This window comes from Psammomys obesus, unplaced genomic scaffold (genome assembly GCF_907164565.1).
Source record: "Psammomys obesus unplaced genomic scaffold, mPsaObe1.curated_primary_1811, whole genome shotgun sequence".
Lineage (NCBI taxonomy): Eukaryota > Metazoa > Chordata > Mammalia > Rodentia > Muridae > Psammomys > Psammomys obesus.
Window position 1 is genome coordinate 291,864 of NW_026591711.1, and position 26,526 is coordinate 318,389.

At 46.3% G+C, this 26,526-nt stretch overlaps 1 protein-coding gene across 2 annotated transcripts in view; it reads right to left on the reverse strand.

The window, feature by feature from the left end:
- Igf2bp3 (insulin like growth factor 2 mRNA binding protein 3) overlaps positions 1 to 26,526 on the reverse strand; it is a 128,621-nt gene that overhangs the window by 13,377 nt on the left and 88,718 nt on the right. The window contains exons 6-10 of one of the 2 annotated variants that reach the window (XM_055611841.1): positions 23,052 to 23,333; positions 17,052 to 17,186; positions 15,507 to 15,629; positions 13,766 to 13,901; positions 11,766 to 11,891 (exon numbers count right to left, since the gene is read on the reverse strand). In XM_055611841.1, coding sequence (XP_055467816.1) covers positions 11,766 to 11,891; positions 13,766 to 13,901; positions 15,507 to 15,629; positions 17,052 to 17,186; positions 23,052 to 23,333 — 802 coding nt within the window. The remainder of the gene's footprint in view (positions 1 to 11,765; positions 11,892 to 13,765; positions 13,902 to 15,506; positions 15,630 to 17,051; positions 17,187 to 23,051; positions 23,334 to 26,526) is intronic. The other variant, XM_055611842.1, reaches the window with a different exon arrangement.

The window sequence follows — 26,526 nt, forward strand, 5'->3', positions numbered from 1 at the left end:
TGAACGGCTGCTCCAATATCTTTTCCTATCCATGATTAGCAGACACACCGCTGCCCCCTAGAGATTGTTTCCCAGCTTCCGTTGCAGGTAGACAAAGCTGAGTGCTATTTTCTAGCTGATATGATGTCTATCAAGGTTTAAATAATCAACACACGCTTCAGACATTGCCCTTATAGTCATTAACATTTTTTTGTCTCTTTGCTGGCTGAACTGAAAACCAATGGCTGGAGAATGGTGTTAAACAAATGAAGTCGGAGTCCTAGTAGGGATGGTAGGCTCACTACCAGCCTTGGACCATCTACCCTTGAGCTGTTCTCAGGAAGGAGGAAAGCTAGCCCTCTCCTCCTGTACACACAGGCAAGCACAATCTCAGTCTACACAGCATACCAACATAGATTCAGAAGAGTGAGGACAGACACACGGCAGCATCCCACAGATGGTTTTGGCTTGTTGGAAGCCTAGAGTTTGAATGACAGGTGCTCTAAAGATAAAAGGATATGGATATTTTTTATTGGTTTTTAAACTATTCTCTAAAATAAAACATAGAACAGGGTAGAAAGAAGACCACATCAGTGGGGGTGTTTATTCTCTCCTCAAATCTTTTCTCACATGCACCAGTGTAAAAAGAAAACAATTCTTTCCACCAGCAATTACATTCCCTCTTCTGCCTGGTAAATATTCTTGCAGAACAGCTCTTGACAATGAGTGAACAGCAAGAAACCTCCTGTCAACATTAACAAAGCCACATTTGCAAGCTCTGCTCTCTCCCACTGCGATTTGATTCACGAAAGTGGGGCACAGGTCTCCACCTGGTTATGACGCAGGGCAGCTGCTGCTAGGCTCACCACAGCTCAAGGCACCTGGGGAGCTGTCAAAATGATGCTGTGCAGAGCTGTTCCCGGAAATTCTAATCAGCCAGCCTGGGGTAATTATAATGTAACTACAGAAAAACTAGTTTCTCTTCAAGTAGGCAGACACTAAGGCTGAAATCCACACAAGAGTGTGATGAATGAAGAGAAAGGTACCAGAGGAGGCGGAGACCACAGAGAGGCAAGAAAGTACAGAAAGGAAGGCTGAAAAATTAAGCAAACACAGGAAAGACTACCCATACCCCAAGATCCAGCTTCAATTTCTTGATAAAATCAGTTTCTTTCTTTTGAATATTAGTATTACTTTATTTTACGTGTATGTGTTTTGCCTGTATGTATGTCTGTGCATCCTGTGAATGCATGTTGCCAGAAGAGGGCATCATGTCCCCTGGAAAAGAAAATAATTACAGGCAGTCATCACCTGGGAATCAAACCTGGATCCTTGGGAAGAGCAGTCCACTGAACCGTCTCTGCAGCCCCCTAAAACCAACATTTCTTGAAAAAATATCGAACAGGATATTCAAAGCAAAGGCTAAGCTACACTTCCTTCCTACAGCCAGAGTGTTTGTAGCCTTAATTTTACTTGACTTGACTTGATGTTAGTGCTATGTGCTCTCTCTCAATCTAAATACCCCCATGAAATCACCTTTTGATTCCACTGGCAAAAGGAAATTCTTTAAGACAAATAAGAAACAGATGACACATGTTTTTTATGTAGTTTTAAACTCTGCCTTTTTATTTTATTCTATTCTATTTATTTATTTGTTTGTTTGTTTGTTTATTTAAAGGTAGGGTCTGTATGTAGCTCTGGGTATCTTGGAACTCACAATGTAGACTAGCCTGGTCTTGAACTCAGAGATCTACCTGCCTCTGTTTTCTATGTACTGGCACTAAAGCTAGGTGTCACCACACCTAGCTAGAGAACGGTAATTTTAAGCACAAATCTGTAATGCACAAAAGTCCCTCCACCCCCATTTTGGTGAAAAAAGATAGAAAGGAAATAATTTGCCTCCTTTCTGCTTCTCAGGTGAGCGGCTAACTCCTGACACTTTTCGGGGACTGGTCCCAAGTCTCTCATCTTAAGCACCAGTGACAGATGATGGCCAGACCCACCAAGCAGGGCAGCCAGACCACAGAACAGCCTTTGTTCTTTCACTGCTAACACTTTAGTGGCATCTCCTGCAGTCTGTGGAAATGTCCACATCTCATCAAAGAGAACTACCTCTCATCAAAGCACACTGAGTAAAAGCTCACCAATAGCCTGCAAGAGCATGAGCAGCCGAGGTCGAGGTCTGGCCCCGTGGGAATGCGTGCTTGCCCTGCCTGTCCTTGGCTGTCCTCAGCTCTTGCCCTGCACAGTACCTGCCTCAGGTGAGCAGTTTCTGGGTGCTCCGCCTGAGAACTCAGCTTCATCTGATCTGAGTGAATGCACATATCCCAGCAGAAGCAAAGGCCAGCTGTGGTCAACTGTGCACTTACTCTTGGCTCACATTTCACAGAGTAGGCGAACATCTCTGGTCTCTCCCATTCTTCAAACAAAACTAACTGTGTAAGATTTAATGTGGCTTAGGACAGGCAAAGGAAGCACTGTTCCCATGGGGACCAAACACAGACTATGCGCTTCGCAGCATAGTGGTAAGTTTTTACTCCACATACTTAATATGGGATTCAGAATTGTGGTTTGAAGAAAATGGCCCCCACAGGCCCATAGTGCCCTAATAGTAGCACCGTGAGGAGGTATGGCCGCCTTCCTGGTCTCCAGTGACACAATGGCCTGTACCTCCAGAGGCCTCCTCAATGGACACCCACACTCAGTCCAACAAGACCCCGCTTACCTCTGCCCCCTGTGAGAGGTGGCTGGAGTCGAAGGTGTCATCCTTTGAGAGGTTCCTTTCTCCCTCCAAGATCTTGCTAACATCAAACAACTAATCCCTCTGCCTACATAAAGGAGTTCCATCACTTAAACCTGTGATGTAAGCTGGCACGAGCTGTGTCATTCACTCCTCCACGCTTACACACGAGGAGCATGAGGGCCCAGGCGATATGCAGCTCGGACCCAGCTGGTGGACCCTGCGACTCCTGTGGGGTGAGCAGCGATGCAATTCTGCTCCAGAACACCGGCTGGGACCACCAGCAGGGACAGAGGGCCACCAGGAGGGACGTGATGATCCACTGCCTCCTGGAAGGCATAGAAACAGTTTCTAACAAGGTAGTTACCACTGATAGACTCCAAGAGGTTACCATCCCCCTCCACAAAAAAAAAAAAAAAAAAATGGATGAGAATCCAGCAGTTTTTCTTAACAGATTACAAGAAGCCATGACTCAGTGTGCCTGCCTTGACCTGCCCTCTCCAGCAGGAACCATAGTTATTTCCCAGTTGGCCTCAGACATTCAAAATAAATGCAAAAAGGTTGAGGATGGTCCCCGAACCCCAATTCAGGACTTGATGAAGGTGATCTTCAAGGTCTTTAAAGCCTAAGACACGGTTGCTAAGCCTTCCTGACAGGCTTGGGTATAACAGAATCTTACCCACCACACCTGAGCCTTGGCTGCGGCTTTTGGTGAGGCCAGGAAAGGCACTTGTCCAGCATCTGTCCTAACCCCCACCAATGAAGCCGTGGCCCTGGAAATCAAAGTGTCCCAATGGGAGCTTAACCAAGTCACAGAGGCCCAGCCTCAACATGGGAGCATTCCAAAACCCTCAGGCCCTTGAGCTTCTCAGTTTGGTGGAGGGCTGATGGTGCCTAACCTCGGAGACCCCCATTACCCTATCCGTGCATAGGGTGACACTCCAGGTAGCAGGTAAGTCCACCACCATCCTACTGGACACAGGGGCTACCTTTTCAGTCCTCACCTCACACGGGCCTATGGTCCCTTCATTGTTCTCTGTCACAGGTGTGGATGGGACCCCTTTTTCCATCTAGGGTTTTATCTATGCCAGGTATCCTTGCTGGACACTTTTTCTCATACCCCTTCCTGGTCATGCCTGTCTGCCCTGTGCCTTTACTCTGCCCCAACATCCTCACCCATTCTGGGGCCATCCTCTCCTTCTTTCCTGCCACTCTCTGGATTTCATTTACTTATTCCCTTAATTGCCTCCCTCCCAGAGCTTCACTTCAAGCTCCTCTACCCCCACCCTTCCAAAACCCACTGATCCCCAGGTCTGGGACATCTCTACCCTGGTAATTGCTACCCACCACTAACTGGTCATAGTTAGCTTGAAGAATCCTTCCTCTTTCCCTTCAGAGACTCATCACCAGGGTCTCAAGCCCTGCACCTTATCTCAGGGCCTCTGATTTCCACCAGTTCACCCTGTAGTAACCCTTTTTTCCAGTGCCCAAGCCTTCAGGACACTATCCTTTAGTGCAGGACTTCTGGTTGTTCCAATACACCCCATGGTCACTAACCTAACCCCTTATGGTTGTGGACCAAAAGGATGCTTTCTTACGGCTCCTTTACACACTGACCTGCAAGGCAGCTCGCTTAGACTGACCCCTCAGGGCTTGACAGTCCCCACTGATTTACCCAGGCCTTGACCTGCGATTCATTCTGCCTCAGCCTCAGCCCCAGTACCCTACTACAGCATGTGGTTGGCCTCCTCCCTTTCCCTATTCCAGAAGTCCACTTCCCAACTCTTGAACTCTCTTTGGTCCTTGGAATACTGAGTATCTCCTTCCAAAGCCCAACTATGCTCTCCCACAGGGGTCCAGCTTAGCCAAGGCTTTAAGAACATCACCTTCAACCAGGTGCAGGCCTTGAGAAACCTACAGTCCCCAACTGTGGGAGATCAAAGGCTATCATCATTTTTGAGCCAGGTATAGTTCTTTAGACATTGGATCCCCAACTTTGTTACCGCGGCGAAGCCAATATACCAGGCAGTCAAGGAGACCTCCATAGGCCTCTCACCCACATGGCTATAGTTCACTGCCATTCTTCCCTACTCCAGGACACTTTTTTAACAGCTCCAGCCTTGGCCCTTCCAGATTCTATTTGGCCCTTTACTGATGAGAGCCTGTGGGCAGCAGCAGATGTCCTAGCCTAATCTATTGCGCCCTGCCACCAAGCCATTGCTTTTCTGCTAAACAACTGGACCGTATTGTGTGCTGATAGCAGCCATGTCTTTGGGCCCTGGCAGCAGCTGAACTCACCCAAGAGGTCTTCAAGATCACCCTACTCCATCCTGTTACTGTATATTCTACCCACTGTCTCTCTGATCTCCTGAGCCACTCCTCCCTCTCTCTCCTCAGACTGGCAAGCATCCAGACCTTTCATCTGGAAAACTCCCAGCTCACTTTGGCCCCTAGCCCTGCTCTAAACCCACAACCTTACTTTCTGTCCCATCCTCCTCCAATACCCCTTCCCACTCCTGCCTAGAGGCTACGGAAGCCCTGTTCACCCTGACCCGGTCTCCTAGTCCAACCGCTCACAAAGCCACAACTTGTACTTTTCATGGACTGAAGTTCTGTTATAGGTAACTCAGGAACCTGCCAGGCAGTACATCTGGTAGTCACCTCAGCTGAAATGATTGAAGCAAACCATCTCCCAAGGGGAACCTCTTCACAAAAGGCTAATTGCTCCATATTGCAAAGAACAACGTGATAACATCTACACTGATTCAAAGTATGCCTTTCTTATAGCTCATACTTTGTCCTATGGAAGGAAAGAAGTTTCCTCACTACCAAGGGCACTACTATTGTCAATGGTTCCTTTATACCAGGCTCTTGGAGGCCCTCCAACTCCAGGCAGAGGTGACCTTAATTCACTGCTAGGGGCACCAAACCTCCACAAATCAGTGGCTCTGGGTAATGCTAGGGCTGACTCAGTGGCCCAAGGTTGGCTTCTATCTCCTCCAGACCCACAGGGCACATCCTCTTCCTGACATTGTCCTACAAACTTCAGTACCAGCAGGAGGAAAAACAAAATTCCTTGACAAAGGGACCACAAAGGCCAAAGATGGATGGCTTTACCTAAATAACTACCTTATTCTTCTCCCAAAACTGGCGCCTTCCATCATCTTCAACATCCCCTACGGCCTACATGTCAGCCACAAGGCCCTATTCCAATTTCTAAAGCCCCTTTTTTATCCCATCAACTTCCAAGCCCGTATTTTACAGGCCCATGCTTCTTGCCAAATGCATGCCAAGCAGGGGGCTCTCCAGCTATGTCATCCCCTGCATCAGGTCTGAGGACACCAATGGAGCAAAGACTGGCAAACTGACTCCACACACATGTGCACCCACAAAAAACTCCGCTACCTCCAAACTGTTGACACTTTTCATAGGGTGGATCATGGTGTTCCCCACTGCCAGGGAACCAGCAGACATGGTAGCCCAGAATCTCCCTGATCATTCCTCAGGGTGTGCCAAAGACCATTCAAGCAGACAACCGTTCAGCCTTCAGTTCCAAACAAGCTTGCCTCTGAAGCCTGCAATGTTTCCTGGAAACTTCATACTCCATACCACCCACAGTCATCGGGAAAGGTAGAGCAGATACCCTCAATCCAGCAACAACTCACCAAGTTCTCACTTGAGCTCAGAGAGTCTTTCTTGGCCTTCCCTTCTCCCCATTGCTCTCACCCTCTGAGCTACCCTATTTTCTCCTACAGCCCTCAGCCCTTTTGAGCTCCTGTACAGAAGGCTGTTTCTCCTCAATCACCATCTCCCATCCCAAGCTCCCCCGTTGACCAGCTACTTAGCCTATCTCTCTTTCGTACACTCCCTTCTCCCTCGCATACTGACAACTACCTCCCTACATCAGTGGACTCAACCAATGCCAACCCCCTTCCCTTTTCCCCAGGGGATGAGGTACTTCTCAAATAAGTATCTCCTAAGTCTTTAGAGCCTCAGTGGACAGGACCCTACACTGTGATACTCAACACCCACCCCCTTGGCTGCCAACTCTTAGGACATCAGTGTTGGTACCATCTATCCAGGCTCAAAAAGGCCCTGGCCCAAGGGAGACGGTCTGTCCAGCAGCTGGACCCACCACTCTCAGGTTCGTCGGGGAGCCTCAAAAACAGGTCTGAATGGTCAAACCTGTCTTTAGCTCTTTCTTTTTCTGAGTCAGGTTCTTTCTCTGTCACCACAGACACTAGGCACTACAGACACCTCTGCCAGGTTGCCTCTTAGTTTACAGTTGTCTCAATCCTTGCCCAGCTGGGAAGAACTGTGCCACTACCAACATACTGCTTGCACTTCCATGTTTGGGAATCTTGGACAAATGGAGCTGGTCCAAGCTGTAGGCCAAGTAGCCTGTCCCTTTAAGGGATGCCAAAATGTTATCTCCATCTTGGTATCTCTCTTTAAATCACAGAGATATATGGCTCCTCCACGCTTTGCTTTACCTATGACCCCATGGACGAGGCCTGTTGCACCTAAGGTGTCAAAAAATATGGGGGTTGCCCATGGAGTTCTTGTAAAAAGAACATCCAAAGATGGTACACGCAGAAAAAGCAAAAAGACTGCTGGTGCGTTTGAGCAAGGCTGGGCCACTGGCTGCCTGCTCCCCACTAATGTTCAACACTATGCTAATCTCCTAGAGCTCCTTAATGACCGGTGGGCTCAGGGGGTAACAGACAGGGTCTATCAACGTGAAATGTCCTCATACCCATGTGAACAAATAGAAATCTGCTGAGCCTCCATGCAGGCCCTGCTCTCCGCCCTCCAGAACCTAGCAAACCTCACCTACAGAGCACACATTACACCTGGGATGCTTCTCGCAATCTCAGGTTAAAACTAAGGAAAACGAATCTTTCTCCTGGCTGGGCCTCATCCAGAAGAGAGCAACCCTACTTTACCCCACTAAAGTCTCCAGCCTCAGCAACTGTATTCTGTGTTGCTCTGGGTCACCCCCTCTGATGGCAGTGCCCTTGCCTAGTCCATTCATGCAGCCAAGGGCTGACCCCTAGCTATAGACTACTTACTACCGTACCAGACAGAGCCTCTTCCGCAGCTCTCTGAACACCCAATTCCCTTTCTGCTACTCCAGACCTCACTCCCTTTGGAATACTACTAACTCGACTTTGGTATCTGCCTGGGCAGCCCCCAGGGGTTCTTGTGATTCAATGGCTACATATCAAAAAACTTGCCCCTTGGTGGTCGCTCCTCTATGTATCCAGGGGTGACACTGCAAAGGCTGAAATGGCCACACTCTCCTTTCCTACTTTCTTCTCCCAGCCTCAAGCACCCTTTGCTGGTTATGCTGGGTAACACTGACAGGTATTCCTGCAGTTTCCTCAACAATAGCAACGAGTTTCAGGGCACACAACTGAGGGATACTAAGCAGCTGGGATCAAAGGGGTGTCTTTAAGGGCCACTGATAACCTGGCAATGTCACTGCCCTCCTCCCCACCCCCAGCATCAGATCACTTCAGTAGCCCAGGTGGCCAAGCAGAACTGGAGAACGTTAGACCTCCTCATGGCAGACAAGAGAGGCACCAGCGTGTCTTGGGGGAGAGTACTGAACTGTATCAACTAACTGGGTTTGGTGGAAACTATTAAGATACTCCACACGCTGGCCAAAGAACTTGGCCACACACGTCTCTATTTCACTCCTTCTGGCAGTCCTCTCCCTTGCCATAGCTAGGCCCTGTTCATGGGGCCAGTGGTTATAATCCATCTATGTTTTCTCCTAGAGCTTTGCCTCCTCTGCTTTCTATAGGAACACATCCACAAGGTTTCCAGGGTGGCCAAAATGCTCCTATAGCCCTGTATCTCTGTGCCCACAACCCCACCTACTCCCGACATCCCCTCCCCTCGGCATCCCTGACTCAGCCAGACATAGTCAGGCTTGAGTTGGTGCCGTTATACCCAAGGAGGTCAGGATGTTAGACTGGAGGTTTGGGGACAAAGAGTACACCCTCAACCCTGGGTTCCAGCTAGAAGAGTGCTTACAAAAGCCCACACAAAGTGACCACTGGATTCTGGACACACCGACCAGACCCCAAACCCATGCAACATTCTAATACCTTATCAAGCATGTCCCTGCCCCCCATCCCTCTTTTACAAAAAGCTCCCAACCCAGCCCTGTTGCAGGACTTTATGGCACTCCCACTGTAAGAGCCTGAGCTGGCCTGGCAGAGACTAATCCCCTGAACACATCTGCCTTTTACTTTTTAATCCAGGTTTACTGCAGTGGTGGCTGTGGAGACGCCAAACAAACAAACAAACAAACAAACAGTTAAAGGCATTCTTTAATTTACAACATCCCAATTTACAAACTATGAGCCTGAGCAACAGAACAGAGATAAGCAAGCTGGCCAAAGAGCTGGTTTAGGAGACTGAACAACGATGTCCAGTAGATACAGCCTTAAATGGCACAGATACTAGGCACGCTGTAAGTTTAAGTGAATGTCAGGGAAGCATCTGCTATAAACTTAAACCTAGAACAAATGAATCTATTTGTAATAAACTTTTGGGCATTTTAGAAGTTAAACAACTGGCCTTGCTTGCTTTCTATTGCTGTAGTAAATACCATGACCAAAAGGAAGGGACATCAGGGAAGAAACTCAAAGCCGGAACTCCAGAAGCCATGGGAACACTGTTTCCTGTCTTGCACCCCATGCTCAGAAGCCCCCACAGGGGCTGGGGGCAACACTCACTGTGGGCCTGCCCTATCAATCACCAATCCAGAGAATGCCCCACAGACTTGCCTACAGGTGGATCTGACAGAGGCGTTTTCTCAACTGGGTTCTTTCTTTCTAGATGAACCTAGCTTGTGTCAGTTGACCAAAAAAAAAAAAAAAAACACCTTAACCAGCACAATTAATGATTTAAATGTACTCCTGAATTTCTACTTGAGGCCCTTCACCTTCACCCTCCTACCAATGTCAACATTACTCAATTCTGTAAACAAAAGAAGACTGAGAGTCTCCTGAGATCACTCATTCAACACAGGTCTCTATCCCCAGAAGTTGTTCTCGAGTTGAGCCCACCAGGCTTGCCGAGTCCCACCAAGCTGACCTAGAATTCACAGCAGCTTTCCTGCCCCAGCCACTGGAGGCTGAGATTACAAGTGTCACTCTGCTCAGATCAGAGTTTTCATTGTGACAGTAAGAGCCTGACCAACCCTCAGTGGCACAAATTTACAGCAGAGCCAGGCCAGACCTGGAGTGACTCCAATTTCCCCAAGACTGCCATCGGGCTCAAACCTGCCAGCTACTTCATAATCCCTGTGTCTGAGCCAAAGGCCTCAGACGCTCTGTAGTGGCTCTGTTCATACTTGGCATTTGGTGTACACCGTCCTGGGGGACCCGGGCTCTCTAGGTTGCTCGTGGTTGTGGTGAATTGTCAGCTTCAGCAGCCCTCCCTTTGTTAGTGCCTCGAGGAGCTGAGACACAGGTGCACACTCCTCTTGCAGTGTTCAGTTAGTTGCCACCGGGAAAACTATCCTCAGATCTGTTACATAGTTTCTAGGCCCAGACAACTAGATACGGCAGGCTAGTGCAGAGAAAGATACAAGATTCAAGAAACCTAGAGATTTACACACCGAGAGGCAGGACTGGAAGCAGAGACCCTGGAGCAACACTGTGGTTTGCTCAGGAACAGCAGAGGTGTACAACAGAGAGAAGCTCACAAAACCTGTCAGGCGGATAGGCTCAGTGATAGAAAAAGAAATTTTCATTCTGAAGTGGTAGAGCACTGACTGCCTAGTAACCGATGTTCTCTGAAGAATGCCAAGGTCAATTTACTTGTGTATTTACTCTTAGAAGTGACACAACTAAATTCTTGACCTGTAATGCTTGAACATCTCTGAATGTACATGGGAGCTACCATTCATAAATTTCATGTGTTAAGAGAGTTTAAAAAAAAAAAAAAAAAACAACCACGGAGAAACAAATTCATCACTGATGACCCTAGAATGCAGAATACTAATGATGCAAACTGAAGGATGCTCTACTTTGCTGGATTGATGGATTCTGGGCTGCTAAGCTAATCTCAAAAGTTGGATATCAAGATAAGACTTACGAAAAGCATTATGGGCTCGCAACACTGGGGGATCAGAGTAGGAAAGCATCAAATATGAGGTCAGCGCGGCTACATGGAAAGACTTTGTCCACACAAGTGTCTGTGTCAGGACTGGAGAGAAGGCTCAGTGGGTAAGACCTGGGTTAATTCCTGGCACCTGCATGGCCATCCAGAACCCCAGTTCAGGGGATCCGACCCCACCACTCTTCTGACATCTGCCGGCACTAGGTCCATGTGGTGCAGACATACGTGAGAAACTACTCGTGCACATAAAATAATTAAAAATTCCTGTCTCAGTTAACAAATACATTTGTCATATAATCTCTACGAAATACAAGCTGTTCAATGTTCAACAATGAACACAGTAGAGCTGTGAGGAAAACTACCTTGGCTCACTGACCAGGAAAATATAACACTCAGTGGCAAACAAGCCTGGCATATACAGACCTTCTAAGCAGTTAACTTCAGATGGCAAAAAGAAAAAAAAAATTTTTTTTTGAGACAAAGTCTTACTATGGAATGCAGATTGACCTCAACCTCACAATCCTCCTGCCTCAGCAGGAGAGCTGGACTTACTAGTGTGCACATTGTGTCATCACGGAGGTCTCCTAAAAACCCCCTTCCTTCCTCTCTCTAAGACACTCAGCCTAGACCCTGAAGCATTGCCCCAAAGACAAAACAACAAAACAAATCCACCAAGACTGTTGTTTTTATTAAAATGGCACATTTGCACAACCCCACCACCCCAAAACTTCAAAACAACTCATGCTTACTATTTTGGAGTCAAGTTGAAAACTTCTGCTGACAAATGCTATGGCGCACATGACCTCCATATGGGTGGCGGAACCCAGGCATGAACATTTTACCACCTAGCCCTGACTATAACGCTCCTGTGGCACTGCAGCCACACGGCCAGGGCCAGAGAGCTTACCTCAAATTGTGGGTAGGGAGGAGTCATGGCTGATGGGGGCCCCGAGGTGGGAGGTGGCATCCCTGAAGTAGGTGGGAAGAGACCCAGAGCATTCAGATTTAATCCAGGGATTAAATGTGCTTGAAGCTGCAATGGTAAAAAGGACTCTTAATTTTCTATCAACAGAATCAGGGAGTGAACATTTGCACAGTATTCAGACTATGGCCTGTTGTCTAATAAAGAAAATACCACACTAAGACTCCAGTTTCTGAGCACACAGGTGTTCCCACAGAATCCCAGGTACTGTTCTCCCTCCATGCTGTTACATTCGAGAGTTGCTTTGCCCTGTTCTGATCTTCATCTGCACTGGGGAGTCTCAGGGGCAAGAAGGGCTGCATGGTCCTTCCTCTCCACCAGCTCAAAGCTCTTCAGACAGAACGGTTCTCTGCACATTGTGGGTCTTCCATAAACACACCCTCGAAGTCTTTCCATAGCTACAGGGTAAGTAAGTGAGATGCACTGCACTTTCTGAAGTCACACCAGGTACGCAGAACAAGCGGTATGAAAAGATCTTCATTCCTTGCTTTCTAGATGAAATTTCAAAAATGGTCCCATCTTCACACTGAAACCTAACTTAAGCATACCTCTGGGGAGAATACAGGAGCCATGGAGGGAACAGTTTCAGTTAAAAAAAATCTATATCTATCTATCTATCTATCTATCTATCTATCTATCTAAAATATATGTATTTTCTTAAAAATATATATATATATATTTTACTATATGCTTGTGGGTGTTTGGGTGCTTGTATATCTGCACATCATGTGCATGCAGTACCCATAGAGGCCAGAAGAGGATATCAGAGCCCCTAGAAATGGAACTACAGATGGCTATGAGCTGCCGTGTGGGTGCTAGGAATCAAATCCTGGTTGTCTAGGAGAGCAACAAGTACACCTAAACACTGCTCCATCTTGCCAAGCATAAATCTTTAAGAGTAGAAACAGGTGGAGGCTAGAATTGAACTGGAGTGTATCTGACACTGTTAACAAGGCCAATAAGGGTGGATTAATTCTCAGTCCATTGAGACATTTAGAAAAGCAGCAATCACATAACGATGGGCAGGCCATCATGTGGGATGAAATGACCAGGATTCCAGGTTCTTCTCACAGAAAAAATGCCGTCATATTTTCTTCTTAGACTACTGGCTCATACAACAGACCAGTTAAATCATTCACCTCATATTTAAAGAGCACTTTCTTAAAAGTGAACTTCTGAAGTGTTCCGTTGTTAACACCATACCATCCATTGAACAGTGGCAGGAATTTGCTTTCATAGCTTTCTCTACATTTGCCATATGAAATTCTCAGTCTCCCAGGTTTGTATGGGCAATACAGTAATATTCACACCTGTGTTTCTGCTTTGTTTTATTATCCAATAGTGCAGGTGCTGAGGCATGAGAGACAAGCACTCTTCCCCTAAACTTATATTATGCTCAAGACATGACCTTCCAAATTCTCAAGGTGGCCCTGATCTTGCAATCCATCCACCTTAGCCTTCCAAGTTGCTGGGCAAGCTCCACACTGCCCGGCTCTTATGCGTGTGTTTCCAATAGTAACTATCATATGCACGGTACTTGCTATAATTTTAAAAAGCATGTAAAACAGGAGAGAGCAGCTATCTGATACAGAGAAGAAAGCTGCTGCTCATAAACACTTGGCTCACATCCTTCCTGTATGGAGCCTCAAATTAACATAGGAAAGGTGGTGATAACCTTTGGTGAGCAGGTATTAATCATTCCATATATATAAAGGAGCCAAGGTTCAAAAGCTATCTAAATTTGTTAGTAATCACAGAGACAACTAAGCCCAATAGCAACGATTCAGGTTATCACAGGGAGCTTGGTGCTGAGAACTCATTTCAAGCACTTCTCACACTGGTGCCACTGAGAGAGTTCATACTGAGCCTCGAGAAACACCTTTGAACTCTCCACGAGAACATGACAGCCCCACACCAGAACTAACATTCATGGAAGCAATATCATTTTCATAAGACTCCCTGATTTTCTTCATTATTTCTTCCTCTGCCTTGGCACACGTCTCAACATTGCCTTTAACTGTGATGGTGCGCTCCGGATTGTACAGCGTCAGTTCCTGCAACCTGCAGGCAGAGGAGAAGAGAGAGCGAGAATGACAGGAGGAAGACAGTGACAGTCATTCAGCCGTGCAAGGCAACTAAAATCAATGGCCAGGAGCCGGCATCATGAGACGGTGGAGGACAGGCACTGAAGACACAGTCCAAGACTCCTAAGGACTTCCTGCACACATGGCTTCAGTACGACCATGTTTAAAACACAGCTCACTTCCTGACCCTCATTTCACCCTGACAGCGAACTGAAGAGGGGTGATCAAAAGGATGTATAGTACTACCAGGAAGCTCCTAGTCTTTATTGGCCAATTCTAGACAGAAGCAGCTATCTTGTGCAACTGCATGTTTTGCAATAAGCAAGGAAAGTACAAGAAAGTACTCTGCCAAAGGCAAATTGTGTGACTGACCTTAGTTTTCTCCAATATTTTCGGAATTTAGATTCAAGTAGGTAAAAGGAAGTAACACATATCAAGCCATCTTGACTAAAATTTGTAATGGTTCATGTAGCTCCCTTAAGAAGCATTGTGAAATTCCTTGCTTAGTCCAGGTCCTGCTGAAGCTTCAAAAGCAATCAGAAGGTATGTCTGGGTGCACCTAAGCCTACATTAGTCAGCAGCCTTGAGAGGAAAAGCAACATTTACCCCTGGAAGGGGACTCTGTACCTAGTCTCAAAGGATGGAGGTGGGAGGAGGAGAGGGGGAGGCATGACTGCCTTTTATGTTCAACACCCATTTTCACTGCTAGGGACGGTGGAGACTAACCGGCACCAGGTGGGCGGGATGTTGTTCCTTTTCCTCGTATGTACTTAAAATGTAAATCACACAATGAAAACATGAGCTCTACATAATGGAGCCTAGGTTTCCTTAGACTATGTGAGTATATAATTCAAACCTCCATTCTCAAGCCATCTCTGTCAAGCATGTACTGTAACGTTGTCATTCACTTTCATCAGTCATTTCCCACCTTCTGGGGTTCTAGGATGGAAACCAAGGACTGTCACTCCGATCAGGGAAGACCCCTTATTATCCCAGTGGGTGTGTATGCCGGCGTTATAACCCACCTCCAAACCATGCCCCTCACGAGGAAATCTGCAGTCTCTACACACATGGAATAAAGCTGACTTGTGCAGGCCACACTGGGACTTCATCACAAGACACTGCCATGTCCAGCACCTTCTCTCGCTTGGCCCACTCCCTCTGCTTAAGAGCAGCCCTGTGGACAGGCTGGTGCTGATGTCCTGAGCTGCCCTGCATCCCTGATCCACATAAACCAGCCATGCGAAACATGCTGACTAGTGCCTTCAGTTGTCAAGTGGTGGAATACTTTGTAATACACCAAAGGACAATAAATTAGGTTATAATTCCAGCTTGGGAAATAAATGCCAAACAATACCATGAAGGCTTCAAGTAGAAACTATGAATGTCGAGTAGTAAACTGCCACCGCCTCTGTGAGAACACTTTCAAGACAGTTAGGAACAGGACAGGTAGAGGGCTGAGAGAAAGGCTCTCAGTCTAAATGGAGAGCAGAAACAGCTGTAAGCAGGAACCATGTACAAAACACACAGCCTAAAAACAGGATCTGAAAGATCCCGCATTCACAAACAAGATGGCACTCACGGAGATATTGTGATTTTAGTGTCCGTGTCTTGCTCAATTTTTTTGAGGTTTCTTCCTTCTTTGCCAATGAGACGGCCTACAAAGTTATTGTGAGCTAAAATCTTCAAGGGGATCTCCTCCGTGCTGTGAACAGAAAAGCGGGAAAAGTCAGGGGGAGTAAACCACTCAGGTAAAGACAATGTTCTGTCATTAAACATTTACTCCCTAACTACTGAATGAAAAACGTTACACTGCCTCCAGTTTAAGGAGAGCTGGCAATTAACCTACATTCCAACAGCTCATGCAGGATGGCGGGTAAACAACAGCAGGCATTTACACAGGAGTTCACCCTGAAGACAGTTTTTCTCTTACTCACATCAGGGAATATCTGTGCTCAGTGATAGATTCTCTTAGTCAAAGTGGAACAGGATGCACAAACGAAAACAGTACGACCCTAGGATAACCTTGAAAACACACACCTGGAGATAAACCAGTACAAAACCCAACAGCGGCCATACTGGGAGAGGCTGTATAAGGAGATAGGGAGCTTTCCCTCTGTATTTGGTGCTTCTGGGGAGCCTTGATTTCCTCCTCTCTTTCTGGTGGTATATGTGTGTATACACATGTATGTAGGGATACTCACCCATGAGTGCACGTGTTGGCCGGAAGTGTCAAGTATCTGCTCATCACCTTTCTTTTAAGATAGGGTCTCTCACTGAACCTGGTGCCCTCTGACCTGCTGCCCTTACCTTCCCCAGGCTAGAGATACACAAATGCCAGCAGCATAGCCATTCTTGACATGGGTCTAAGCACCCAAGCTCATGCTCACAACCTTACATGGTAGGCACCTTACCCACTGGGCTACTTACTCAGCCCCCCTTTCAGAATTTCCACATTACATATCACTCTTTTAAAATGTCACAGGTGGTTCCACTGCAGTGGGTTTTCCCTTTATTTTCTCTACACTAAAAAAAAAAAGATTATACGCACACAAAACACTTATAAAACATACTTACAACGGCCTTTACAAAGTAAATAAAAGTGATGAGGTCCCAGGCGACCTCCTTGAACCTTGCTCTGGGCTCTGTGTTCAGTGCATCAAAGTAGCATACTCCAACCTAACTTCCCAATGGCAGAGACACTCAGTTCCAGACTGCATCACCCAGATCAATCCCCAGTTGCCCTTAGCACAGGATTAGGGGCTTTCACAGCTCTGTGCCCTATTGTGCACCGGAGGGCTGGGTATAGACAAATGCAATGTCCAACATCTGCCAATAAAGGCCTAGGGCCAACTGGGGTAAATCCCAAATTACTTCTTGGCCCTAGGCTGGCTGTCCCCCAGCTGCACTTCTCCCCATTATTGCTGCTTGTTCCATTTCTAAGTATGAATGGATATGGAGTATTTCGGTATCTAAAGACTTAGCGTTTTACACTAAGCCAACAGTGACAAACACTAACTTGTCAGGATAGCACTTCCCTCTGCTGGTTAGCAATTTCCAAGAACAGCGTCAGAGAAATCTACACAAAGCAGAGAACCCTCTTGGCAGGCTAGACCTCATTACTCACAATTTTATATCTTGCGCTTCCTTATGCATAATCTCCAGAATAGACTTACAAGCTGCAGAAGTGCCTTCAGGGGTAGAGAGGATAGTAATGGACTTCTCGGCGGCCCCTGTATTCTCCTTACGATGGACATCAATTCTGATAGCAGGCAAGAGGAGAGGAAAATGACAAGAGTCAGTGCACATTCATACAAGGAATCATCAACCACCAACTGTGAGCCCCAGGATTGTGGGGGAGCCAAGGAAGACCCACTTTATTAAAAAGCAGAACCTGTTCAGCTGTCAACACCAGTACATTACAGATTTGGGGAGGGGATGTTTTCAAGACAAGGCACCACATATCCAGGTGGGCCTTAAATTCACTACAAAGTGGGAAAGGGCCTTGACTTGTGACCCTCCTCCTCTGCCTTCAGAGTGCTAAGACCACAGGCTTTCACAGACATGTCCAGTCCATGCTAAGACCACAGGCTTTTACAAACATGTCCAGGCCATGCTAAGACCACAGACTTTCACAGACATGTCCAATCCATGCAAACCTGGGCACTTCGTGCATGCTTCTTGTTATGGCGGGGAATCTTGACTGTCCCCTGGACGCGGTTTAAATCTCCAGGCACGTCTGAGAGTTTATAGATTGGAGAAGGTGTGCCCTAAATGGGGACAGTACCATTTTGTGGTCTTAGGATCCTGGATTGCATAAAAAGGAGATAGCAAGCTGAACACAAGAGCCTGCATCCTTCTCTGCTACCAGACTGTAGATCCAATGTGACAAGATGCCTCCTGCTCCGGCCACTGCCACTACTATGGCGGGTTATCTTCTCTAGAACCATGAGCCAACATGTCTTTCTTGCCTTAAGTTGTTTTAGTCGGACCCTTGTCCCAGCAGACACAGGCACCCAATACACTGAGCAAGCACCGAACTTCAGCCCCAGCCAACAGGAGCGCTCTCTTTTCTCAATCCAATCAGGTATAAACATCTTTTCATTCTGCCTAAGCTGTGTGTGCTTAAGGCTTCCTTTTATATGCTCAGAGCAATCATGTAATGTCAAGAGCCTGAGATGCAGAGAACTGTGCATGTTGAGCGAGCCAGGGCTGGAATCCCACACCCAGGTCCCCTGTTAAACAAAGGACACCCACCAGGCACCCTACAGCACACTTTACTTATCTAGCATTTTGTTTACACTCTTCTTCCTCATTGATAGATGAACAACAAACGGTGATGGGAATGGAACTAAAGAGGTGGCCAATTGGCTTAAAAAAAAAAAAAAAAGGCAAAAGCCAAGCAACAGTGGTACATGCCTTTAATCCCAGCACTTGGGAGGCAGAAGCAGGCCAATCTCTGAATTTGAGACCAGCCTGGTCTACAGAGAGAGTTCCAGAACAGCCAGAGCCAGAACTACACACACACACACACACACACACACACAGTCTTGAAAAAAACAAAATCCAAAGAGCCCAAAAGCAAGTTGCCAATAAACTAGACTAATGTTTAAACCAGCTAGTAATTATATATATATATATATGTGTCAATTAATACATGATTTTTTGTTGTTGTTGTTCTAGACCTGTAAATGTTTTAAGATGCATAAAATTAAATACTGGTGAAGTGAAGGGTAACGAAGCTGATCCACATTTTTGGCAGCAAGTTGGCGGGACCAACGGAAGGTATAAGGCTGACAGATAAAAATATTATTGTTGCTGTGGACGACCTTTGTGAGTATGGACACGCACACAGCACAGTGCATGCATGGAGACCAGAGAACGCTCAGCCCCTCATTCCACTTCATTGAGGCAAGCTCCCTCTTCTTTCTGCTTGCTTTGTACTCCAGGCTAGCTGGCCTACAGTCTTCTAGAGTCTCCTTTCTCCACCTCCCAGTAGGAGTGCTGGGGTCAGCGATGTGCACCTGTGTCCAGCTTTTTACGTGGGTTCCTGGGGTCAAGCTCCTTAGGCTCTCACTGCAAGCATGCTCACCTGCTGAGGCATCTCACAAGCTCCTCACCATTTCTGACCTAACTACTCAGAGTCCTGCTTCTCACCCTCAACACTCATATTTTAGGCCAAGTTCATTCTTTCGGTGGCTCTAGCAGCAGCTATGGCCTCTGCCTATGAGATGACAATAGCACCCTTTCACTGAGGTGTAACAATCAAAAACATCACCAGAAACTGCCAAAAGTTCACTCAGAGAATCACCTCTGGTCAGAAACCACTGGGGTGTTAGTGTTCACTGTAGCACTATTTCTATTAGAAAAAAAAAAAAATCTGGAATTATTACTATGCTTGTTGGAACAAGAGGGTTAAGTAATTGCCTGTATGTATCACACAGCTGGTTTCCCTTTTGTGATAGCAGAGATGGCGCCCAGGACACTGAGTGCAAGGAGCCAAGTACCATTAAGCTACATCTGTAGCTACTTTTTACAAAATGTAGTAACATAGTAAGTAGTCCTTGATCTCAAGTAGAAATATGCAATACATACCATGTGTTATTTTTTTTTTAGGTTACAATAGATGCAAGTAAGTCCTAAACACATCCTATATAAAGATACAACAGCCCAAACCTAATGACGCTGGGGTGACAAGACTCTAATTTCATTCTTTTAAAAATGTGTGTATTTGTGCATTTTTAATTAAACATGAATTAAGTTTCCTGTTGTGAGAACATTAACTACCTCTAAGCAATTGCTGGGTGGTCCTTTGCATTTCTTCATCTCTTAAGGACCCACTGTTATGAGAACAGCCACTTCAACAAGCCAATAAAACTAAGGCTTGCATTTCATTTTATTAGGATTTGCCCCAGAATTAAAACACGTAACTTAGGGTAATACAGAAATGAAACAAGTAAGAACTATGCACTATAATACCTAAAACTGTGTCTAGATAATAGCTCCAATCCCAGGGAACATCCTCCCAACCAACTTGAAAACCTGCTCGCTGTCAGCCATGTGTCTTCCATTAACATGGTCACAGCCCCTCCTTTGGTGTATCTCCACCCTCTTACTGCGCTGAGGGCTATAAAACGCTGACCCCAAGAAGGGAATGTTGCTCTGGTGATCAGCACCTCCCCTGGGACTATTCCAGAAACAGGGGTTCTGGTAATGATTAGTTACAATGGCAAGAATTAATTAAATCCACCAACAGAGCTCTGCAACCGAATCAGCAGATACGACAAAAACACTCCCTTCTGCTTTGCCCCATCTGCCTACCTTAAGTAAACAGTTCAGCTTAAGCCACGGCTCCTTTATCTGACAGATCTCATTAGCAGCCAAGGAAGGAACAAAGCTTGCTAAAGCAAAAAGCAACCTCGTACTAAGTCCCTGAGGTAAGTGGCGGAAGGAGGCGAGACTCTACACTTTCAGATGAAAGCTAGGTAAACTGATCCACGTCCCAGCTTCTTCAACTATGGGTCACAGACACATACGGGACCCATTATTCAATGTGAGGGCTGTGAAAAATCTGTCCAATAGAAAAGGTTTCTTTCTGAACATGAGGTGACCAAAATTCATTTCCAAATCAAATGGAATGAATGCAGTGTGTTCTGGAAGCACTCGGACATGGCTCGTGTAACCTCACTGCAGCCTTGGTTCTGAGCAAGCAGCATGAGCACTCTGTACTGCACCGCTTACGCCCTCACAGCAGGGATCATGGCCTTCAACACCTCAGGCGCAAGGTGCTAAGAACCAGTGTTCTTACCGTTTCCGTTCTTTGAGAAACATGTTAAACTGAGAAAAACAAAGGCTTTTTAACATTTTGCTACATTCCCCAACACACATCAAACAGGCATATCTTTGCAATGTACTGTGTAGAAATATTTGATTTTAGAAATTGGTGTTTGAGTTGCTTATTTGAGTTTCATTAAGAAAAAAAAAAATCAAGAGTGATTTCTTTGGCTTGGGATTAGGATAGAATTTTCAACAACTTATGGGAGGGCCTAAATATACCTGTGCCATTTTGTACTACATATTTATGCTGAAGCTGCGTGCCCAACACTGAGTACAGAATCAAAGCGTTGATCCGCTGTGGAAAACTTGAAGATGCTCTGTGTCCCGCAGGGGCAACTACTCAGCCAAGATTTAATTCTTCATGTGGCAACAAACAAGGCATGTGCCTCATTACTATGCAAATCAGTCTTCACCTTTAATCAATGGTAAACTCACATGAATACCAAATAATTATTTTAAAAATACATTTTTAAAGAATTTATTATTAGTAAATGCTTGATTTGAACCCTGGAGACCATTTTCTGAAGAATATGTACAATTTTCTCAGAAAAAAAAAAAAAAAAAAGGATCACGAGCAAAATTTAAGAAGCCCTGACCTAAATAATGGTTCAATTGTTCTCCCCACCCACTAATTATGAGTTTGGAATCATTAATTTTGCACACAGGTACCCAACACCAGTGTCTCTTGCTTCAAAGTAGGGGTGAGCAGAACAGGCTATGTCAGCGGGGCTGGGTAAACATGCAGTCCTGGCTAGATACAATTCCTTTAAGTTCTGCATGAGAAGGAGTCTCCCAGAGGGCTGCAGCAAAGGGCCTGTGATGGACACGGAGGCCTCACTGAGGCCCAGGAACCGCACAAAGTACACGTGTTATTTTCAGGAAACGACCATGCTCAATTTCTCTAATCACATGAAACCCTTATTCCTACCGTCTAGTCATTTCTGCAGCTGGATCAAGCTGCAAAAAGATGCTGTTTGCACACAATCTCTTCTCCCATTAACTTCCTTCCTAGAGAGTTCAATTCTTCTGGGAGCATGGCTGAACAGGGCCAGCAATGTATTTGTAGCACTCTACGGAGGCGGGAGTGGAGGGAGTGTTTATCAGCAAGCTTCTTTGAATCAAAACACCCACAAACTGCACGGTTTCCAGGGTAAAACAAGTAACCTGTAACGCAATGGAGTTTGCAGTCTGAAACAGGGTCTTAGATTTAGGAGATAGGTTTCAAACTAATTTGTGTACAGTCATCTTGTTCATTTGGCAATGCTGTTAGCTTCTTGTGTATCAGGCAGCGGCCCTACACACTGGAGCCGTGATGATAAATGACAAGAGTCCCTGCCTGACTCCAGAAAAGTGGGCTCTGAGGCTTGACTGGGATTTTCCAAAATCTGAAAGCCTGCCAAATACCATTATCAAATATCCTCAAGAAAAAAGCATTCCAGCTTCTGGCTTAACCACAGGACAAATTTGGACCAGAGGATGAAACCCATTTTCTTTTTTTTAATGTTACTTACTGTGGATGTGTCTGGTGTGTATGAGAACGGGTGAGTGCACGCCTGAGTTCGCATGGAAAGACATCTCAGGAGGGCTGGAAAGTGGCTCTGCAGGTAAGAGTGCTCACTCTTCTTACAGAGGAACTGAATTCATGCACAAATTTTTGAGAAGTCAAGAGACAACTTTCAGGAGCCTGTTTTCTCCTTCCGTTGTGGGATGCGGGGATGGAATGCCGGCGGCGGTGGGAGTCCTCGCAGTAAGTGCTTTCATGTGCTGCGCCATCTTGCCAGCCCTTCGTGAGTTTACTTCACGTAGCCCCAGCCACCGTCAAACTCACTATGTGCTTAAGTCCTCACCTTCCTGTCCACACCTCCTGAGACGGTGCGTACTACCACACTCAGCAGAAGAACTGGTCTTCACTGAAGTGAACACAGGCTAACACGCCACCTCTATACTGATGCCAAGACAAAATGGGTGGGCACTGCAGGCTGTTGGGGGACAGAAGGCAGACCTGAGGCCTGTGACCTGCACACTGCCCTGTAGTCGGTTAGGGCCTTTCCCACCACAGGGGCATCGAGTACCATTTGTTTTCCATTCATGTGAGGAAAGGAGGTTCCCTTTGAGGTTTTATACAACCAACCACGCATGATCAGAGAACAAGGCTTCCCCCTGCCACAGTCCCGAGTATTGGAAAAAGAGCTCCCAGCTCCGTTCAGAAGGACACCAGGTTCCTGCATCTCACACCCTCACACTAAACACAAAGGGAAGGCAGGATGGCCACCCATGCCCACATACTCACTTAGACTGGGTCTGCTTGGTGATGTTCCGAATGGTGGCACCTTCTTTTCCTATAATGGCTCCAACAAACTGGGTGGGAACCAGCAGGCGCAGAGGCAGGTCACAGGGTTTCTGCTTGGACAGTGATCCTGGAGATGCCTGCCTGGATGAGCCCCGCTGCCCCGGGCCCCGGCGCCCTCGGAGCTGCGGTGAGGGATTTTGCTGGACGGCAGCTTCGTCCGGGATGTAGGCGACCTTGAGGGTGAAGTTCTCCAACTGGAATCCATTTAGTTTGTCTAAGGCTCTGAAAGTTCACCAGAGACAGTGGTTGGGAAGGGAAGCAGTGACGTGGAAGCCTGACACAGCAGCACCAACTCCTCTTCACTAGAACTGTCAGTCTCAACACTGGTGAATAAATCCTATAACTGCCCACATTCTTCTTTGAAGTCTACACCCAGGGAAGGCCAACAGGTTCCAAAGGCACACAATTTCTCTCAGCCAGTGAGAAACAGAAACAAAAATCACGTTCAAGTCTTGATTTGGTTCAATCAAGAAGTTAGTAATGGCTTGGAAATACCGCAAGGGAAGGAGACGGAAGCTCCAAAGTGACTCATCCCTCATCCTGTTCCTCCAAAGTAACCCTACAGGGTTCTGGTTGTATACTTAGTAACTTTTCATGGAGGCCAGGCAAGAAGCAAGAGCAGTCCCCTCATCTTGGGTGGGGTTTTGATCTGATCGAGGGGAGGAACCAAAGCAGGGAGGAAGAAAAGGAAGGCGAGAAGTTACTTTTCTAGTCATCCATCTATCGCACTTTGTATCTGCTTGATGAGAACTTGAGCCTTTGCCCACATTTCCAACTTTACTGTAACATTTCTATGGATTGCACACAATTCTGGCACACATCCCATTGTGTTTTGAAATTAAACGTATTCTTTGTGGAGGTGCACCGGGACATGTGAAGGTCAGAGGACGACTATGGGAGTCAGTCCCCTCCTTCCGTCTCCATGCGGGTTCCAAGGGTCAAACGCCAGTTGTCAGGCTGCACTGTCAAGAGGAAAAAAAAAAAAAAAAGCCTGCTGAGTCATCCTGCAGCCCCTCCAGACCAAGAATTAGGACATCCAGTGCTCCAGGAGCCCATCAGGACCATTCTTAAGTAGTTCCTCAACTTTTCATATCATAACACAGACTAATTTTACCCTTTTGTTGTTTTTTGTTTTTGTTTTTCAAGACAGGATCTCTGTGTCTCATTGGCTGTCCTAGACTTACTTTGTAGATCAGGCTGGTCTCAAACTTACAGAGATCCGCCTGCCTCTGCCTCCCAGAGTGCTGGGATTATAGGTGTGTGCCACCACACCCAGCTAATTTTACCTTTTCAATGTCTATGTAAGTACATGTGAGCACACAATGTGTCCTCTCATGCCTGCTCTTCTTTCTACATAACGTAAGTTCCATCCCACTTACATACTTTATATACAGGGAATCTTAGTGAAATAGAATATACTGCAAAGTGTGCAGTACATAGAGCCAAGACTTCAAGTATTCATACACCAGTGCTCTTAACATACACTTTCCTAACACTCCAGAACACAGCAAAATGGGGTGGGGGGTGGGGGCGGGGGGTGTCTCTCCTACTTTTCCTGGAAAACTGAAGTTCTTGGTCAGATTCTGTTTAAGTGGACTCCAAGCTCAGCTCATGCACGTAAAGATAAAAGCATTAAGCACTCTCAGGTTGCTCCCTGCATCACTTCTGGCTTCTTAGTTCATTTCCTTCCTTGAACATCTACTTTTCAATTCTTAGATGGACAGAGGAGGATGCAAGGTGGTCTTGCCACCACACAGGTCTGAAAAGATGGGATGGGGGGTCCAGGCAGGCAGCCACGAAGGCTCACAGTGTCTAAGGACTAGAATCCTGTGCTTTCCCCTCATTTCTATCTGGCCCTACACTCCCTAGCACACGAACCCTTGTCCAAGATCTGCAGTTCCAGAACACAGCAGAACAAGGTGCTCTATCACCTGTGCCACACTGCTAAGTACCTCTGCAAAGGGATCAGCCCTTTGCACTTTACACACACACACACACACACACACACACACACACACACACACACAGGAATGAGTGTTCAGGGTCTCCTCGGCCTGGCTATGCAACGCCCTGTAGCTGACTTTTCTTCAAATATACTGTGTCAGGGATTTCCCCATGAGCCACAAGCACTACAGGCCGGCTTGTTACCAATGCCCTGGGGACAGACCCCTCACACACTGGTCTTTGCTTTCTTTTCTTCTTACGTGAAAGTAGATTAAGGGTTACAGAACACAATGCCTAAGAAAATGAAGAGGTTTTTTTTTTTTTTTTTTTAACTACATAGGTTGATATTCACTATACAAAACTGGGGTTTCAACAATTTTAAAGATTTAAAGTGGTCGGAAGAAATCATAAAAGATTCTTCCAAAAACCTTAACTAATTGAAGGGATCACAAATCCTTCTGTAGACATAAAAAAAGAAAAAAGAAAAAAAATACTCAGTGTCTACCCTTAAGTATAAAAATTTGAGCACTGCTGGCTTCAACAGTTAGCAGAATCTCACATGGAATGAAGCCAGAAATGTTACAAAACAGGCGAGAGAGATACACAGACATCCCTCTTCATGGGATAAACAGAGGACAGTGTATGTTGCCAGATGCTTCTGTGTATTCTGGACCAATCTAAACAGAGACACGCGTGTCCCACGAAACAACTCTCTCAACTTGGAAGAAACTATTATACATTCTACTGCACTGCTTTACATGGCATTCCTTCCAAAGAAGGGGTTCTCCCAGGAGGAGATGAGAAAGCATAAAAGTCGTGGTACCCAGTGCAGTCAGGGACCCACGGCCTCAGCTCAGGCTACTCAGGCAGTGAGACGCCAACACTACACCATGTGCCTCAGGCTGTGCGTGTGAGTGACACAGCCGATCCAAATGACATCAGGACTTCAGAGAGCAATAGCTCAGGCTCCTTAGTTTATGGACTTCAGATGAACTGCTGAAACCTTCCCGTGCAGGCTGGTGTTCAGCCCTGTCATGTGGTAGTGGTCTGTTCAGTATGTGAGAAAGGCTGAGAGAAGACCTGTCATAACCATTCAACACAACTCAGGAACCGAATCACGTGCGACTTAGGTCCTGTTTCTCACTAGCGCTCACGTTGCTCTGTTGCTAGTCTAAAGCATTGGGAAGATGCCGCAGATGCCAGGGAGACGGCTCGGTGGGCAAAGGTGTTTGTGACTTGCTGGCATGAGACTGAAGATCTGGATTTGATCCCAGTAGAAGACAGCATTGACCCTGGATGTTTTCCTCTGGCTTCCACACATGTGCAGACTCACATGCACACACCACACACACACACACAGACACACACACACAGACACACACACACGCATCGTCCACACTCATGTATACAAACAATAATAAACAAACACATTTAACTTTAAAATAGAGAAAATGTGTTTGAGTATTTTTCT